The following is a 17550-nucleotide window of genomic DNA, read 5'->3' on the forward strand; positions in this document are numbered from 1 at the left end:
TTCAAATTTATTAAGTGTATATATGGAAAAAACTTAACTCTACCTGATAAGACATAATTTCCATTCCAATTTTATCTAGTGCAAAGTCATATGCTTGAGCCATTTTTTCTCTGAAATAAATATGAAAGACATGTTTGCTTATTTTTAAGATTTTATTATTTTTTTAAGATTTTATTTTTAAGCAATCTCTACACTCAACGTGGGGCATGAACTCACAACCCCAAGATCAAAAGTCACATGCTCTACCCACTGAGCCAGCCAGCCACCCTCTTAAAGATTTTATTTTAAAGTAATCTCTATATCCATCGCGGATCTCAAACTTATAACCCCAAGATCAAGAGTCATATGCTCTGCTGACTGAACCAGCCAGGCACCCTGAAAGACATGTTTTTTTAAAAACAAGTATTTGTTATTAAAATATATCTACAGCTAAAACATATGGGGTGCCTGGCTGGCTCAGTTGGTGGAGCATGTGACCCTTGATCTTGGGATGGTGAGTTTAAGACCCACGTTGGATGTAGAGAGCACTTAAAAATAAAACCTTTAAAAAAAAACAATTATTAACTTCTCATCATATGATCAAAACAGCATTTGAACCTTTGAATAAGCAAAAATGTGAAGATATCTTTGCAAGTACATAGAGAAAATAGTTCTTTTGTGTTTAGTTTGTCAAGGTCATTAATTTATATACTTTCTTTTACCTACTGTTTGTGTGCTCATCAAAGATAAAGCCCATGTTTCACTTATCCTTATATCCTTTAAATTGCCTAATCTTACATGTAGCAGATTCGAATGTGGAAATATTTGGTTCTCTGATTAAGGAGTTAAGTTATGTCTGAAGATGTATTAGCTCTGAAGTAAAATTTAAGAAGAAAGAACTTCCTCTTCAATATAAGAGGAAGGAAATGAAGAAAAGGAAATACAGAATTCTAGTTATAGAAATAGCTTGTTTGTTATACACAAGAATAGCTATTTGAGAAGATCCATTATTGAGTTTCTGTGAGGATGGAGAGGTGGGTGTAAGCCATAGCGGGGAGTTATACTCCGAGAGAACTGTCAAAGACGCCTTCGAATATGTAGGCAGCACGCTGCACTGTAAGCTGCCAAGAGTAGTGCTAGGACAAGTAATAGATGCTTTTTATGAAGTTTGACAACTAGCCTACCAACAAAGTGATCTGGTGTTGCAAATGTAATGTTTCAACACAGAAGGGCGTGGGTGATTCAATTCTCCAGAATAACTTTCTTTGAAGCCCTTGTTGTGAGTTTTACTGACTTCTCAGGTAACCCTGAATTTCCAAATTCCTAAGTCTCTTCTCCCCAGAGTTAAGAGAAGGTGTGAGTTTATGTGGGATGGACTGTGTGCCTGGAGATGACTTGTATTCTTAAGATCTTGTTTTAACTTACTTGTAACTTGGCAGTTTACCCTTGGTTTCTCGAACATATGAAAGATAACACTTCCATAAATCAATGTGCAAAACCTTCATAAGGCATCTCTGAAATAGCTATAAGTACAAGAAAATATTATCAGAACCCACAGTTAAATAAATTCCACATGTACATGGGCAAAATGAAATATTAAAAAAAACAAAGTCAGCTCTTTTCATGAATTTATCTTCTTACAGATAAATGGCAAATTTAACAAATCCCTCCTATTTTCAGGTTAATCAAAATCATTCTGATGATTTTGGTCAGTGGAGTATAAATACTTTTTCAAAATTTTTATTATGAACATTTTCAAGCACACAAAAAAAATGAATAAGTACAGGGAACTCCTATATAATCACTACCTAGATTCAACACTTGTTACCATTTTACTATATTTGCCTATGTTTGTTAAGTCCTAAGTTAAACTTCAGCATAAAATTCAAAATATGTTTATGAGGACTCACCTTTTCAACCTTGTCATAATTTTTAGCTTTTATCTGAAGAGAAACAGAGAAAAATACAGAATTAACATTATTGTTTTTAGAGTATTAAAATACCATGCCAGACTTTTTTGACTAACCTTGCAAATTCATCCCTACACTTTCGAACTAATTCTGCTTTACACATAACAGAATTTTGAGCATGACCTAGATAATTATGCATTATAAATGTGCCTTATGTGAACTGATTCTACACATACAGCTTTTCATACATTTATGTTGAAATTTTATAAATTTCAAATTTTGTAAAATTATAGTCACAAGGTAGATACAGAAATATATAGAAGGCATACTTGAATAAAGCTTTATGTATCTACTGAAGACAAACTTTACTTAAAGCTTTGTTTTCCCAGAATAGCTACTACTAGAACAATCTGAGTATGGTAGCAAAAAGATTTGCTAACTTTGACTACAATTACATTTTAGTCACCCAGTCAACCTACTATATTCTAGGCAGCAACTGTGGCTACCACAGCGAACAAAACATGCATGGTGTCTGCCTGTGTCCTCAGAGGACTTGACATTTTATGGGGAAAAGTTGTGCCAAAATGGGGGAAATAGAGGGTGCTATGGGTACACTTAGGGGGAGCATAAAACTCAGACTTGGGGACTTGCAAAAAATTTCCTGGAAAAAGTGAAGATGTTAAGGATGAGGTGTTAGGCTGGTAAAGAAAGGGAGGAGTTATTCCAAGCAGGAGGAATAACATGTGCGAAGACCAAGGTTAAATGTTATTAGATATCCCTTTCTCTGAGTATCTTCATCAGATGGTAGGTGATTAATTTGGTTCGAGAAATCTTGGCTTGTGGTCCTTTTCTCTCAGTTAGTATATATAAATTTTCTATTTTATAGAAATGCAGATGAGCTTAAGGTGATGCAGATGAGAATTTTGAGCACAGACTTTTTTTTCTTTTGCTGATAACTTGCTCTTTCTCTCTGGAACTTGTAAGATTTCCTCTTGATCTTCAGAGTTCATACATTTTAAGAGGCTATATGTAAGTTTTGCAGCAGCTTTGAGGTAGCTCAGTCAGGCTCTGGAGTCAGACCTCTTGGGTTTACATGGACTATCCACTTAACCTCTTTTTTCCTTATCTGAATAATGGGGATGATAGTACCTATTTTCTAAGGCTGTTAATAAGGACTCAGCGAGTTAATGTGAAGCCACTAGAACACTGCCTGGCAAAGTGAACAGAGTAATTGCCATTTATTATTCCATTAGCACAAATTCAGCATGCCCTTTGAAGTTACAGATACAGGGATCTTTCAGCTCAAGAATTTTTTTAAGAATTACTGCCTCTCTTCCATCTGTTCTTTTTTTCTTTTCTTTTTTTTTTTTTTTAAAGATTTTATTTATTTATTTGACAGAGAGAGACAGCGAGAGAGGGAACACAAGCAGGGGGAGTGGGAGAGGGAGAAGCAGGCTTCCCGCGGAGCAGGGAGCCCGATGCGGGGCTCGATCCCAGCACCCTAGGATCATGACCTGAGCCGAAGGCAGACGCTTAACCGACTGAGCCACCCAGGCGCCCCTGTTCTTTTTTTCCTTTACAACTCAGATTATGCACATTAGATCTCCTTGCTCTATCTTCAAAATCTATTATTTTTACCCTGTCTTTGAATTTTGGTCCAGGTTTAAAACTATTTCTTCCACTAGATTTTCCAGGCCAAAAATTTAGGTCTCCATGTTACCATTCTCTTTCATTTGACTTACTGCTATAGTTAGTTCAAAAATAATGGGTTTTTGTCTTGTTTTTTTAAAAATACTGTACTTTCGATATTGCTGTGGTTCATATTATTTTGTTAAAGTTACTGTCTCTCTCCTCTATTTTGTTAGGGGCCTGTCCCGATAGTTTTAGTTAGCAGTCCTTTCTTGTTGCTGGATCCTTAGAGATGCAGCTGTTTTTTCTGTCTATTCACTGAAGCTCAGTGTTGGCAGACCTAGGTAGTTGACCCTTTCTCTACCATCAAACCTATGTAGCAGGTGTAGACAGCAAATAGGCTGGTCATAGTCCTTGGACATAGAACCAGAAAGAAATCTTTGCTCAAGAGTAGGGAGGATTCAGCCTGCTGGTTCTGATCCTTTTTCGTTTCCTGAAGCCACGCTGATGTCAACATTCCTCTAGGGGTAGAAAGGCAGTTGAGGCGTTCCAAGTATTTTTATAGGTCAGTTTCTTACTTTTTGCCTTAAGTTCTCCACCAGCCCTCTTCTTTGAGGCTGCCATAAAACCTGAGGTTTCCTTGCATTCCCCTGCTTGGTCAGTAGAGGTAAATAGCTTGAGTTGAAAGTGGGAGTGAAGTAAGTTCAAGTCACCAGCTTCCCAAATGCAGAGTACAAATTATATACAGTTTTCACAACTGGCCAGCAAAACCAACACTCATAGAGAAAACTGGCTAAGAATATGAATAGGCAATTCCCAGAAGAGAGAATGCAAACGGTTAAAAATAATGTGGCAATACATACGAACTTCCAAAATGGGAAAAACAAAATAATAGATACCACTTTATACCAGTCAGTATGGTAAAAGCTTAAAAAAGGTATTAACAACTACTGAAGTGGTATGAGGAAAGGGAGTTCATACACTGCTCAAGGAAATATGAATTGTTATGACCTTTATGGAAAGCCATTGGCAAAATCTATTCAAATAAAAAAATATGCCTTTTGACCTAGCAATTCTGCTCTCAGATCTACTCCACAGAAACAAAAGCATCAGGATACAAAGGTGTTGTACAAAGTTATTTACTGCTAACTTTGTAGCAGCAAAAACAGTTAACAAAGTAAATGTCCACCAACAAGGAAATGGTTTAATAAATTATGGTACATCCACATCATGGAATATTATATATCCATATAAAATGAATTAAAGCTATATATAAAGGGTAAGTTGGGAGAGTTTCACATGATTTTATTGAATGAAAAAAAGATTAAAATGTGTATAATTCATTTTTATAAAACAATCAAAAATAAATCTTATTTGTACATATCTATGTTTGTAGATGATTTTATGAGCATGAAGAAAATATGATATACACACAAAGTTGATAATACAGTTATAGCAGGCAGAGTTCTAAGGGTAGAAGAATAGAGACAAGAAAAAAGAGACTGTACATACATGATTTCATTTATGCATTTAAGTTAAAAAAATCTATTTTTGTGTAAGAAATAGAAACCAAAAAATCTGGGTTTTTTCCTACATGAATTGGTCCTCTATCTTGGATTCATTATTTATTGCTTCAATTGGTATTACATTCAATACATGTATGGAGAAAAACTACAGAATTCTCTGGTCTTGAATACCTGGTCACTGATGGTTATTCATTAATTCAACCAATAAATATTCAACAGCCCCTCTCTAGAGGCTATACTGATAGCATTAACATTGCAGCTATCATCTCATTACTTTTTAAACATTCAAATTTTAAAATGTCAACCTGCTTTGGTAAAGCAGTGTGATAAAAATGAAAAGAATTTGATCACCTTGTATCATATACTGAATTTCTCTCAGCATCAGTGTTCCCACTTATAAAACAGGAATGATAAGAACATTTACTATAACAGTTTCCAAGGACTGAAAAGAAAATAAAGCATTTAGACATTCCGGATGTATAAATCATACCAATTAACAAAATTATGAACTAAAGGAGTATAAACTTTTCATTACATAGTCTCTAAACAGAGCTAAATAACCAAAAAAAGCAATGTTGTTATAATTGGCCCCATTTGGGAGAAAAGCAAAAGTTATGCTGCAGATCATACTCAAATTCCATTTTGGTGAAAAATTCCACATTGGTGAATAACCAGCACAAGAACATGTGAACATCCTGCTTTTGGTCACCCTACTGGTCCATTTTTCTTCTTTAAAACGTTATTATCCTAGGTGTTATTGACTAGTACTTATATGAAAACATCTTACTAGAAGTTAAATATTCTTAATATTTAGCAGTTATATAGGCTTGTACAGGAATCTACCTGATAACAAAAGCTTGGTTTAAATTTTTTAAATAATGAAAAAAAAAGAAAAAATAAAAAAATAAATTAAAATAATTTAACTTGAACTTAGACATCAGAGATTCCTGGATCTGTCATTAACCAATGGAAAATGCCTCCATTTAATAAGCCCATTATATACATACACATAAATTTTACAAAGCTTACTAGAACTTGCTCATAACTTAATCTATTAAAAGTAATGTTATGGGGGCACCTGGCTGGCTCAGTTGGTAGAGCATGCAACTCTTGATCTTGGGGTCATGAGTTTCAGCCCCACATTGGGGGTGTAGAGTTTACTTAAAAATAAATAATAAAAGTACGTTATGTAATTTTGAAATGAAAATAACAGGGGCTCTTTAAAAAAATTATCTTTCGTCTCCAGCTCTCAAACTTTAATGTGCAATCACCCGAGTAGTGTGAACTTCTGCGGGCGCCTGGGTGGCTCAGTCGGTTAAGTGTCTGCCTTCTACTCAGATCATGATCCTGGGGTCCTGGGATACAGCCCCTCCCTGGGCTCCCTGCCCAGTGGGGAATCTGCTTCTCCCTCTCCCTCTAACCCACCCCCTGCATGTGCTCTTGATCTCTCAAATAAAAAAAAAAAAAAAAAAAAGGAAGTGTGGACTTATACGTTTTTTTAACAGGAATCCCAACTTATCCTAATGCAGATTTTTTTAAAGCAGATGGATTTATACCAAAATATGAATAACTTGTGTTAGTGCGATGGAATGACTGTTTTTTCAAAATTTCTAATGTGGTTATATTATAATTTAAAACATCATTATAAGAAAAAATTAAGGATAATTTTTAATACTGATTCTTCTGTTTTTCATAAGAATTTGTCATACAATTACAATATTACTTTTTTGATAAATCATTTGAAGTTTATCAAGACATGAAAAGTTGCTGTGGAGGGAAAGGAATAAAAATTTTCTTTCTTTCTTTCTTTTTTTTTTAAGATTTTGACAGAGAAAGAGAAAGCACAAGCAGGGGAAGTGGCAGGCAGAAGGTGAAGCAGGCTCCCTGCTGAGCAAGGAGCCCGATGTGAGACTCAATCCCAGGACTCTGGGATCATGACCCAAGCCGAAGGCAGAAGCTTAACCAACTGAGCCACCCAGGTGTCCCAGGAATAAAAATTTTCTAAGTATCAACTTCCTAGGAATTATTTTTATTTTATAAAGGGGGGAGATACGTGGAATACTATCAAGATTCATTAAACTTTAAATTTAATTGAAGTTGGGGTTATTTGGGTTACTGGTTATTTGGGGCAGGGTAAAACAAGTATAACACTGAATAAACATAGATCTATCCCTAACACTTTTTTTTTTTAAAGATTTTATTTATTTGAGAGAGAGAACATGAGAGAGAGAGAGAAAGAGCACACGAGACGGGGGAGGGTCAGAGGGAGAAGCAGACTCCCTGCTGACCAGGGAGCCTGATGCGGGACTTGATCCTGGGACTCCAGGATCATGACCTGAGCCAAAGGCAGTCGCCCAACCAACTATGCCACTCAGGCGCCCCCATCCCTAACACTTTTGAACATTTCCTATTTCTAGTCATTTCTTAATTTCCACAGTTATTTCCCAAGCACTCATTGAACGTTGGAACATTCAACTTCTGGAACTAAAATTATCCTCTGGGTAATTATTGGAAGTTATGATGACTTACAGCAGATTATTTAATTTTGTAAAATATAAACTGGGTCAGAAGAGAAAAAAAGTTTTAATAAACCTTTGACTAATGGTGGTAACATCCATTTTTAACAGTTTAGATTAACTATGCCCTTACCTGGAACATTTTTATATGGAAATCTAAAGGAGCCCCAATATTTAGCTGTTCAAAATTAAATTAGTTCTGATGTTGGAACATTTTTCATATTTCACTGAACTAACATTTTTCCTATCAAATAAACCTGTATGTGTCAACAGCATTTTGGCCTATTTCTTCAAATTCAATTATTTTTCTTAAACCTTGGGAAAAGAAAACAGATCCCATAACATCAGAATTCTAACAAAAACACTATTTGCAAAATTGTCAATTAAAATAATCATTAATAATTGTATTTTAAATAGTTCAAAAACATACTTGACAAATAAACCCAAATGACAGGGTAACTATGAACAAGCAAAACAATCTAAAAGAAAAAGTGCATCTCTATATACTTTGTTTAGGTTTTTATATAGTAAGCAATTAAGAAGTCAGTGCTTATGGTTTTGTTTTTTAAGATTTAACTTTTTTAAGTAATCTCCACACCCAACGTGGGGCTCAAACTTACAACCCTCAGATCAAGAGTGGCACGCTCCAGCGCCTAAGCCAGCCGGGCGCCCCAGTGCTTGTGTGTGAAGATACTACGCAGCTACCCAGCAGGGGCATCTCAAGTGAATTGACACAGCGGTTGCTTATAGTAAATGTGATGAATAAACGAATTAGTTGTAAACCTGCATTCCTAATTTGTTCCCTACATCTTTTCCAAAGTTAAAGCACATGCACTTTTGTGGAACTTAAGACAATTTAAATTGAGTTTGAGCTACAGAAGTTGCCTCATCCTGCTTGTCTTAATTATCCAAAAAGTTTCGCCCCAAACTTGAAAGCTGAAAGGAAATGTTATCCTAATTATAAACCCTATCTTCCATTCCTTTATTCTTTCCCAATGCTGTCCAATATTCTATCTTGAGAAAAAGTCTTGGAAGATTACAGAATGTAAGTAGTTTTTAAGGAATTTGGGAGATACTGAAGAATGACACTTTAAGACAGACCAACAGTTTTCAAGTTGCTGGAGTAGCTCCAGAACATTCTCCTTTCCACCACCCAGTCCCAATATCAGCGAAGGACTGTCTGCAAACAAATTCATTTTTATTTAACAAATAATTGCGTGCCTATGTGGTAGGCTCTTTTCTAGCACTGGAGATAGTGGTGGGTTAAACTAAGTTTTATAACTCATGGAGTTCTATTTTAGTGAGGGAGTCAGGTAAATAAAGAAACTAGGCAGTTTTAAAATTTTTGTTCATCTGTACTTCCTATTTTTTCCTACATTATATGGTATTATTTCTATAACATAACTTTTCTATGTAAATTTCTATGTAAATAAACCTTTCTTGTAAATGTAGTTACAAATGTATGCCTACATATACACATACAGATTTAGATAAACGTGTTTATGTCCCATAAATTTCAGTTCTCCAAGCACTTAAAATGTGTCACAGAAATAATATATTGTTAAATATGAGTGGAACGTATAGACCACTGTTACAGTCTCATTAGGACTGAAATTAAAATGTGCTAAGCAGGGGCAGCTGGGTGGCTCAGTCGGTTAAGCGTCTGTCTTCGGCTCAGGTCATGATCCCAGAGTCCTGGGATCGAGCCCCGCATTGGGCTCTCTGCTCAGAGGGGAGCCTGCTTCTCCCTCTCCTTCTGACTGCAGCTCTGCTGCTTGTGCTCTGTCAAATAAATGAATAAAATCTTAAAAATATATATATGCTAAGCAAAAATATGATTATCTTCAGTTCTAGATTAAGTTTACATTCATTTCAATACTTCATACTAACCAAATTAGTATTAATTGACCTTCCACTTTTCTGAACAGTATCCTTGGGACACCTGGGTAGCTCAGTCGGTTAAGCATCTGCCTTCAGCTCAGGTCATGATCCCAGAATCCTGGGATCTGCTCAGCAGGGAGCCTGCTTCTTCTTCTCCCTCTCCCCCTCACCTGCTCATGCGCTCTCTCACTTTCTCTCTCAAGTAAATAAATAAAACCTTAAAAAAAAAAAAAAAAGTACCCAGTGTGTGCATAGGATTTACCAAGTGGATATAAGAATATGAAACTGAACTCTGTTAAGGAACTTGTAATCTACTTGGACGCATAAAGTAATTATTGGAAAGAACACAGGACTAACTTTATTTTGTATATGTTCCATGTCCTATAAAATCTGGAGGAAAATGAATTCTATGCAAATTGTAGTTACCAAGGGAAGTTTCACTGAGCAGGTGGAATCCAGGCCATTAATGAGAAAAAAAGGTTTGTGTAATAAATCAATGACATGAGTTTCTGGAATTTTCTGTGGAACAGTGAAAACATCCACATGAGAACAGGTATTAGGAAAGCAGGTTGGCTAATTGTGGTAGAGGTCCACTACAAAGGGCCTAAAAAGCTAAGCAGAGTTTAAATCTGATGCACAAAAAATTGGATGTCACCAATAACGAATGTACAGAAACTATGGCTCATCAGTAGTAGGGTGGGAGGTGCAGATGAGGAAGACTGAGGTGGCCTTGGTACCATGGGATGAAGCAAGTAGGCACTAGCTGACAGAATAATAGCTAAGAGGCTGCTGCTGTCATCCTTAAGTGGGATAACAGTACCCTGAACTTGGGGGAGGGGAAACAGGAAGAGAAAACCAGTAATATAGAGGGAAGAGCAACAGACATATTTTTTCATGAGAACAAAAATTAGAAATGTTATGGTAGTTGTTGTAAAGTTTACTTTTTATTAGATTTATATGAGATGGCCATACAATGGTACGTAACTAGAAACAGTTTAAAGTTAGGAGATAAGGTATTTGTTTTCAGATTAGACTGGGGATAAGGAATCTGTATTCTAGTCATTTGTTTTAAAAGAATTTATATATATACCAGAGTATATAATGCCTAAGACATTAGGTATATTCCCTAAAGCAGAGAATATACACAAAGACTAATTTCAAGAAAACATGCATTACCAGGCAGAGAAAAAGAACAGAACCCTAATGAGTACATAAGATGAGAGAAAAAGGACAAAATCACATCTAAGTAGTTAAAGAACACTGTAAGAAAGAGAACTAGTGAACGGTAGGATATGCCACAGGTCAAAAGGAATGTGGGAGTAAAAAAGATCAGTGGGTCTGGTAATAAAAGTTACAGCTTATCTACTACAAATTTAAATTTAAAAGTTGGAAACAATTCAACTTCCTAGAAGTTGAAATCAATACAAAATACTGTTAATACTAGCAGCATTTATTAAATACTTAATGTTAAGCACTACTCTAATAAGAGTATATATATGTATTAACTCATTTAATCCTAGAACACCACTCAAGTAAATAAAGTACTATTTTTATTACTTAAAGATGAGAAAACTGAGGCATAGGAAGTTTAGAAACTTGCCCATGATTGCACAACTGAGTTCTTAACGACTGCACTCTATACTGCTCTTTGGCAAGGTATATGTATGAGAATGTTCACTGAAAGATTGCTTCTAATACAGAAATTTGGAAACTTAAACGACCAAAGGCAGAATGACTAAGTAAATTATGCTTTGTCTAAACAATGGAACAGGGTATACATATATACATAAAACTTCAAACGCAATGATGTAGATTTATATACTAAATAAAAATATCTACACATTTGGTATGTTTACCCATCTACTTATCCCCCTCACCCTCCCCAGTCTAGAGTGCAAGAGACATAAACTAAGGAGAAATGCACATAAAACTGCTACCAAAACTATTATCACCGGGAGAATTGAGATTTGTCTCAGTTACGTATTTCCATAACACATTTCCTATAACAAATTTTATTGCAGTAAAGAGAGATGGGTTTTTTAAAAGAGAAAATCATAGTTGATTTGGGGCAGTAAATTCTTCTGAGTAATTCACTGGTATTTTTCTCTGGTTATAAACATCTCCATTTTAGATTCATTTTTAAATGCTCTGAAATTCTCAGCCAGGCCTACAAAGCTAAATAAAAAAGTTAAATAATTGATAGGTAAATCAGGCAAAATTGATTTCAACCAAAACCATTAAGGTAAACTTTCATCTAAATTTGATTCTGCCCCAATTTACAGGACATCTGTCAACAACCACCACTTGACATCTATAGACACAGCCTGTTTTACTTAATGTCTAAATTCTTTGCTCCCAGTAAAAACATTTTGTCAACACTATGCCAAACGTTATTTTTCTAGGATATCCTTCAAATTTTGATAAGGAAAATAGAGAATATCTTCCTTTTTGAGAAAAGTAATTTGGTCTTAAGTATCAAAAGTCACCAATCATCAATGGGCTCAACTGGTTTTGCCACTCTAGCACTATTATGCCACCTCCCCATCATTTCCTCAAAATTGCCCTGTGGCAGCACTGAAATTCTTACATTAGGGGCACCTGGGTGGCTCAGTCGATTAAGCATTGACTCTTGATTTCTGCTCAGGTCATGATTTCAGGGTTGTGAGATTAAGCCCTGTGTTGGACTCCATGCTGGGTGTGAAACCTGCTTAAGATTCTCTCTCTCCCCTTCCCTCGGGCCCTCCCCTACTCACTCTTGCTTCCCACCCCCCCAAAATCCCTGTACATTAAAATTGAGAATGAGAAATGAGAAATATGTACAATCATTTGAGATCTTTGAGCTAGTAGGAATGTCAAAAAAACAGCTTTATAAGCTACTGATCTCAAAACAGTACCAATGTGCACCTTGAGTAATGCTTAAGCAGATGTATTGATTCACTTCCCTCAAAGGTCTAACAGTTTCTTTCCAATCCATTGATACCGTTTTCTATGCTACCTTAATTTTCAGCTTTTATGAGTTGTCCTCTTAAAAAAATGAAAACCCTTTCAGGCAAACTTAAAATACTATTCAGTATATAATTTCTCTAAGATTATCACAAAAACTTTATGTATCACCTTAGAAAGTATCTCACTCTACTCATTTGCTGAGTTAATCTTCCATGAGTATAGTCCTACTTTTTTTTAAACGTGTGGAGTTTTTTTTTCCCCCAGTAATCTCTACACCCAACATGGGGCTCAAACTCAGAGATCAAAATCACATGCTCTTCCGACCAAGTCAGGTGCCCCTGGAGGGGAAAATTTTTGAAGTGGGAAATCATTTACTTAAAACTCTTTACAATTGTTTCTTCTCTTACTATACTTCTCAGTACATCTGCAATTTCACAAATTGAGAATTGCTATTTTAAAAATTAATAATTATATTGGACAAAAGCCATATTTTAGTCACTCCTCTACTGTGAATCATTCTAGTTTCACTAATCAATTTCCTTCTCATTTTGATAAACTCGTATCAGAATACCATTTCGCTTGCCAATTTTCAATGGCATCATAATTTTTTCTATTCATTTCCTTGACACTAATTCTATATATACTTTTACATTGCTAAATCAAGTATAACATTGATACTAGATATGTAGTATCATGAGTAACACTTCATCTGGACTTAAAATCACTTCTGGAAAAACAAGATGCTTCCATAATGAAGTGGATACAAATTTAGTGGATTACATTTCTCTACTTTTGGAGCAACTTGCCTACTCTTCAATTTCCTTATCAACACAGATTCATGAATGTGGAAAAAAATCCATTTTCTCATTCTACAAAACTTACACTGCATGCCTCAGATTAAAATATTACACTTTAAAAATCAGTGCTTCTATTCAAATACTCTTAATTTTAGATCAGAAATTATAATTCTGCAACTCTGCCCTTCATACCCTTGTCATTTTATCCAAAAAAAAAAAAAAAAAACACCAATCCAGAATCATCATTGGTATTATGACTCAATTCTAGCTTTCTCAATCCTACATGCAGTTAATAAAATGACCTAATTCCATGTTGCATTTAAAAATATGCTCACCAAATAATCTCCTAATCATCTTTTCCGCCAAGTCTGTACATTTATTTAGTCTTTTCCTCTCTATTCCTGGGCAAACTATACAGTGGCCATTTTTACTGAAATTTGGAAGCAATTTAAAAGGCCCTTACCTGGCTCATTTGAAAGATCATGGCAGCAAACTTTGATAGTGAAATACCGATTCTAAATAGTCAATCTGAAGAAATTATTATAAATGTGTAAAGGTATTTAAGTAAAATCATATTTGTTAAGTTTCTTATAAAGCAAAAAATTAGAAACAATATAATGTACAACAATAAAGGACTGGTTAAATAGCACATTATCTAGAATGGACTACTTTGGCTTAAAAGCAATTTGGTATAAGTAACACATGTGGAAAACCTAAGTTACAAAAAGTCTTAAGATTTTATAGATAGCAACACCTAGAGAACCCAACAGTGGTGGAAAGTAGTGGGAATACGATTTTCCCCCTTTAAACTTTTCTAGCTTTTCTGCAATAAACATGTATTGTGTTACCCTTTTAAAAAAGAAAAAAATAAGCTTTATTTTCCCTTTTAAATAATGACAAACTCACTTTTCCTTTAGTCTTTTCTCCTAACTTCCATTCATTTGATGCCACTTCATTATGCTTGCCTTTTAAAATTGAACCATTTAATTCCAAAATTTTTATTCACCCACATATTTAGCTTTTGTGACAACTGTGTATGAAAGCCTGCTATACGAACTGTATTTTTTCAGTATTCCATTGGCTCATTTGAAAACAAGTGAGTCAATATCATTAAAAAAATCCCACAAAGGCACTGACTTTCATCAGTTTATTTCACAGCACCTAGAATAGTGCCCAACATAGAACATTCAATAAACAGTTGCTAAATCAATCTTGGGGAATTAATATTACACTAACTGAAATATCTATGGAAATGTAAAAGTGTACCTTTTATAAAAACCTATGAGTTCTGTAATTCTTGTTAAAATTTGAACTGAAAAAGCCCACCTCCATAAGATGGTTTAGAAAGAGTATTATACTGTCTGGGGCACCTGGGTGGCTCAGTCATTAAGCATCTGCCTTCGGCTCAGGTCATGATCCCAGGGTCCTGGGATCGAGCCCCGCATCGGGCTCCCTGCTCAGGGGGAGGCCTGCTTCTCCCTCTCCCACTCCCCCTGCTTGTGTTCCCTCTCTCGCTGTGCCTGTATCAAATAAATAAATAAAATCCCCCCCCCCAAAAAAGGAGTATTATACTGTCAATTTAGAAGAATAATTTTATAAAATAGATTAAGGACTGATTAAAATGCTAATATGGATTTTGAAAGTAGATTTTCACATGGCTTAGACAATTCCATGCAAATACCCAAATCAATTTTTTCTTTAATTCTCTTAAAAGTTTTTATTTCCCATGTAACACTGCTTCAAATAACCATGTGAAAGAGGTGATTGGGGATCCGAAGTGAGGCTAACAAATTATCAAGAAATAAGAATGAGACTTGAATCTTCTTCCTCTATGATGGATATGTTCCAAATTCAAATTCTGGTTCTATTTTTATGAGTTAGGTCCTACTTTAAAATTTTAAGTATTTATTATCTCCAAAATGTTTATAAAATAATAGGTACTTAAATTTAAAAACTTTTTTCCTTACTTCATAAGTTCCTAAGTGCCTTTCTCCAAGCAAGCCTATAAAGGCTTAACAAAAGCATGCCCTGTTTTCTCTGCAATCTTTATAGTTTGAAATGTTTGGCTTGTATTTTACATTTTATCTCCTCCAAATATATGTTTGAGAGGATATTTTCCAAAGTGATACTACCAAAAGTAAAGAATTAAGCTCAAGTTCTATATGGAACACTGCCATTAAGGTTTCAATAGACAAGAACAAAGGATTATACTGGTATTCCTGCTATATAAAACAGACCCTCACTGGGCTTTCACTTAAATGTAAAGAAAGCTGAAGGGGAAAAAAGCTGAATAGCAAGCTTTGGATCAAGATAATATTTTAGCTTATATATGAAGTCTGGAGGCTCCTGTCTTCTAATAAACAGATGGCCATTTTTCCCAGTGGATTCTAATATACAGGTCTAATTTTGTCCAGGCTTTACGTAACAGGTTAGTGCGACTGTCAGTTTATCAAAATCTGTGACATGTAAAAAGTAATAGGAAAATAAGTTTGCTACTGCCCAGTTTCTCTAAGAAGCTGAGCTGACAGCCCTTCTCTAACCACTACCTAAACCTAAGAGAGGACAGAAGCCAGAGACAAGACCAGTGCTGCCCCACCCCATCCCCTCATTAAACAATATGCACACAAACAAGGCATAAAATAATGTAGGGAACGGACTTCCAAATTGCTACATTTGAGATACACTGTTGGATGGGAGGGGATGCATATTGGAAACCCAGATTTTATAAGTGTTTAATTACCTCAACAACTGGGAAAACTAATTTAAAAATGTTTAATGTTAAATAAATCAATGAATAAAAGTTTCATGTTCAAGAGTACAAATATAACCCATATAATGCAAAATCCACTTCAAAGGGATTTCTATAATTCTTAAAAGTGCCTTCATGGTTTTCATGCCTATTTTTAATTAAAAGCTCAAGAAAATTTATACTGTGAATCAAGACTGTTCTTCACAAATATTTTATAGTCAAATCAATTTAAGGGAAAAAAGTAAGTAACTAGCAAAAGAAGTATACCCTTAACAAAATCCACTTAAAACTATTATTACATATGGATATTTGAGTCTTCTTTCTAATGTTGAGTTGCAAGAATAAAGAAAGTTCAAGACATATGTGAGAAAAATAAGTTGCAAATATAAGATTTAAATGGGAAATTATAGGGTTGACCAACTAAATGAAAAACTAGGCACAAAACATGTATTTGAAAGAAAAGTATTGAGAGCAAGTCAAGAACACCAAAATAACAAAGAAAAATAATTGGTTTTTCATCTCAGAGCGTATTTATCATTTTTTCCAATCTGACACTGAGAAGAACATAAGCAATAAAGAGAACATACTATTTAAATGTTATATCAAAATTACTTCAACTTCTAAATAGCAAATTGTGAAGCATTCCTTAACTCCCCTAATATATAACGTTTCTGCAAATAAGAAAAAGCAAAACAGAAAAATGTGGTATCAGGGCTCAGAAAAATAAATCCAGTCTTTAAACATGCAAACATGCTCAATCTCATTCATAAGAGAAATGCAAATTAAAACGATAGAGATTATTTACCTATAAATACTGGCAAAAGTTTTAAAGTGTTTTTATATGCAATATGCAATAACATATTGCATTACAAGGATATGAGGAAGTGAGGTTTTTCAAGGATTATCAATGGGATTTTAAATTGTTACCACCTCTGCGGAGGGAATTTGGATATAGAAAATTCAAAAAATCCCACATACATTTTGATCCAACACCTCCTCATCTAGAAACTTAATCTACAACATATTCACACGAATGGAAATGACATGTAGAAAGACATTCAACATTCAATGCAATAATGTTTGTATTACAAGTCTGGGAAGAACCTAAATATCCCTCAGTAGAAGATAGGTTAAACAATAAAGTACTTGTAAGAAAAAATAATGACTTTTAAAATTCACTTGTTTAAGTAATAAAGAAAAAAAGCAAAGTGCAAAACATAAGAGGCAATTATTCATGTAAAAGTAGAGGAAAAAGACATAGGCTGAACATTTGTCACTGAGAAGATGGGTGGCTCAAGGACAAGGAGATGAAAAACTTCACTGTAGGTCTCTTTGGTATCTCAGATTTTTGAACCGTATTTTAAAAAAATATGTATTTTAAAACTCTAAACAAACCCTCCAAATACTCTAAAAATGCACAAAAGACATGGGATATGTATTATGCACAGAGAAATTACAATCTCCCTATTTCATTTTTTTTTTTTAAGTAAGCTCTACACCCAACATTGGGGCTTGAACTCATGACCTGAGAACATGAGTCGGATGCTCTACCAACTGAACCAGCCAGGCAGAAATTAGATGTATAATACTGTTTTTTATTTTATTTTATTGTTTTAG

At 34.7% G+C, this 17550-nt stretch overlaps 1 protein-coding gene across 2 annotated transcripts in view; it reads right to left on the reverse strand.

The window, feature by feature from the left end:
* CSTF3 (cleavage stimulation factor subunit 3) overlaps window positions 1-17550 on the reverse strand; it is a 69466-nt gene that overhangs the window by 17530 nt on the left and 34386 nt on the right. The window contains exons 4-6 of one of the 2 annotated variants that reach the window (XM_035012533.1): window positions 1890-1922; window positions 1405-1502; window positions 44-110 (exon numbers count right to left, since the gene is read on the reverse strand). In XM_035012533.1, coding sequence (XP_034868424.1) covers window positions 44-110; window positions 1405-1502; window positions 1890-1922 — 198 coding nt within the window. The remainder of the gene's footprint in view (window positions 1-43; window positions 111-1404; window positions 1503-1889; window positions 1923-17550) is intronic. The other variant, XM_035012534.1, reaches the window with a different exon arrangement.

This window comes from Mirounga leonina, unplaced genomic scaffold, assembly GCF_011800145.1.
Source record: "Mirounga leonina isolate KUSES-001 unplaced genomic scaffold, KU_Mleo_1.0 Mir_166, whole genome shotgun sequence".
Taxonomy (NCBI): Eukaryota; Metazoa; Chordata; class Mammalia; order Carnivora; family Phocidae; genus Mirounga; species Mirounga leonina.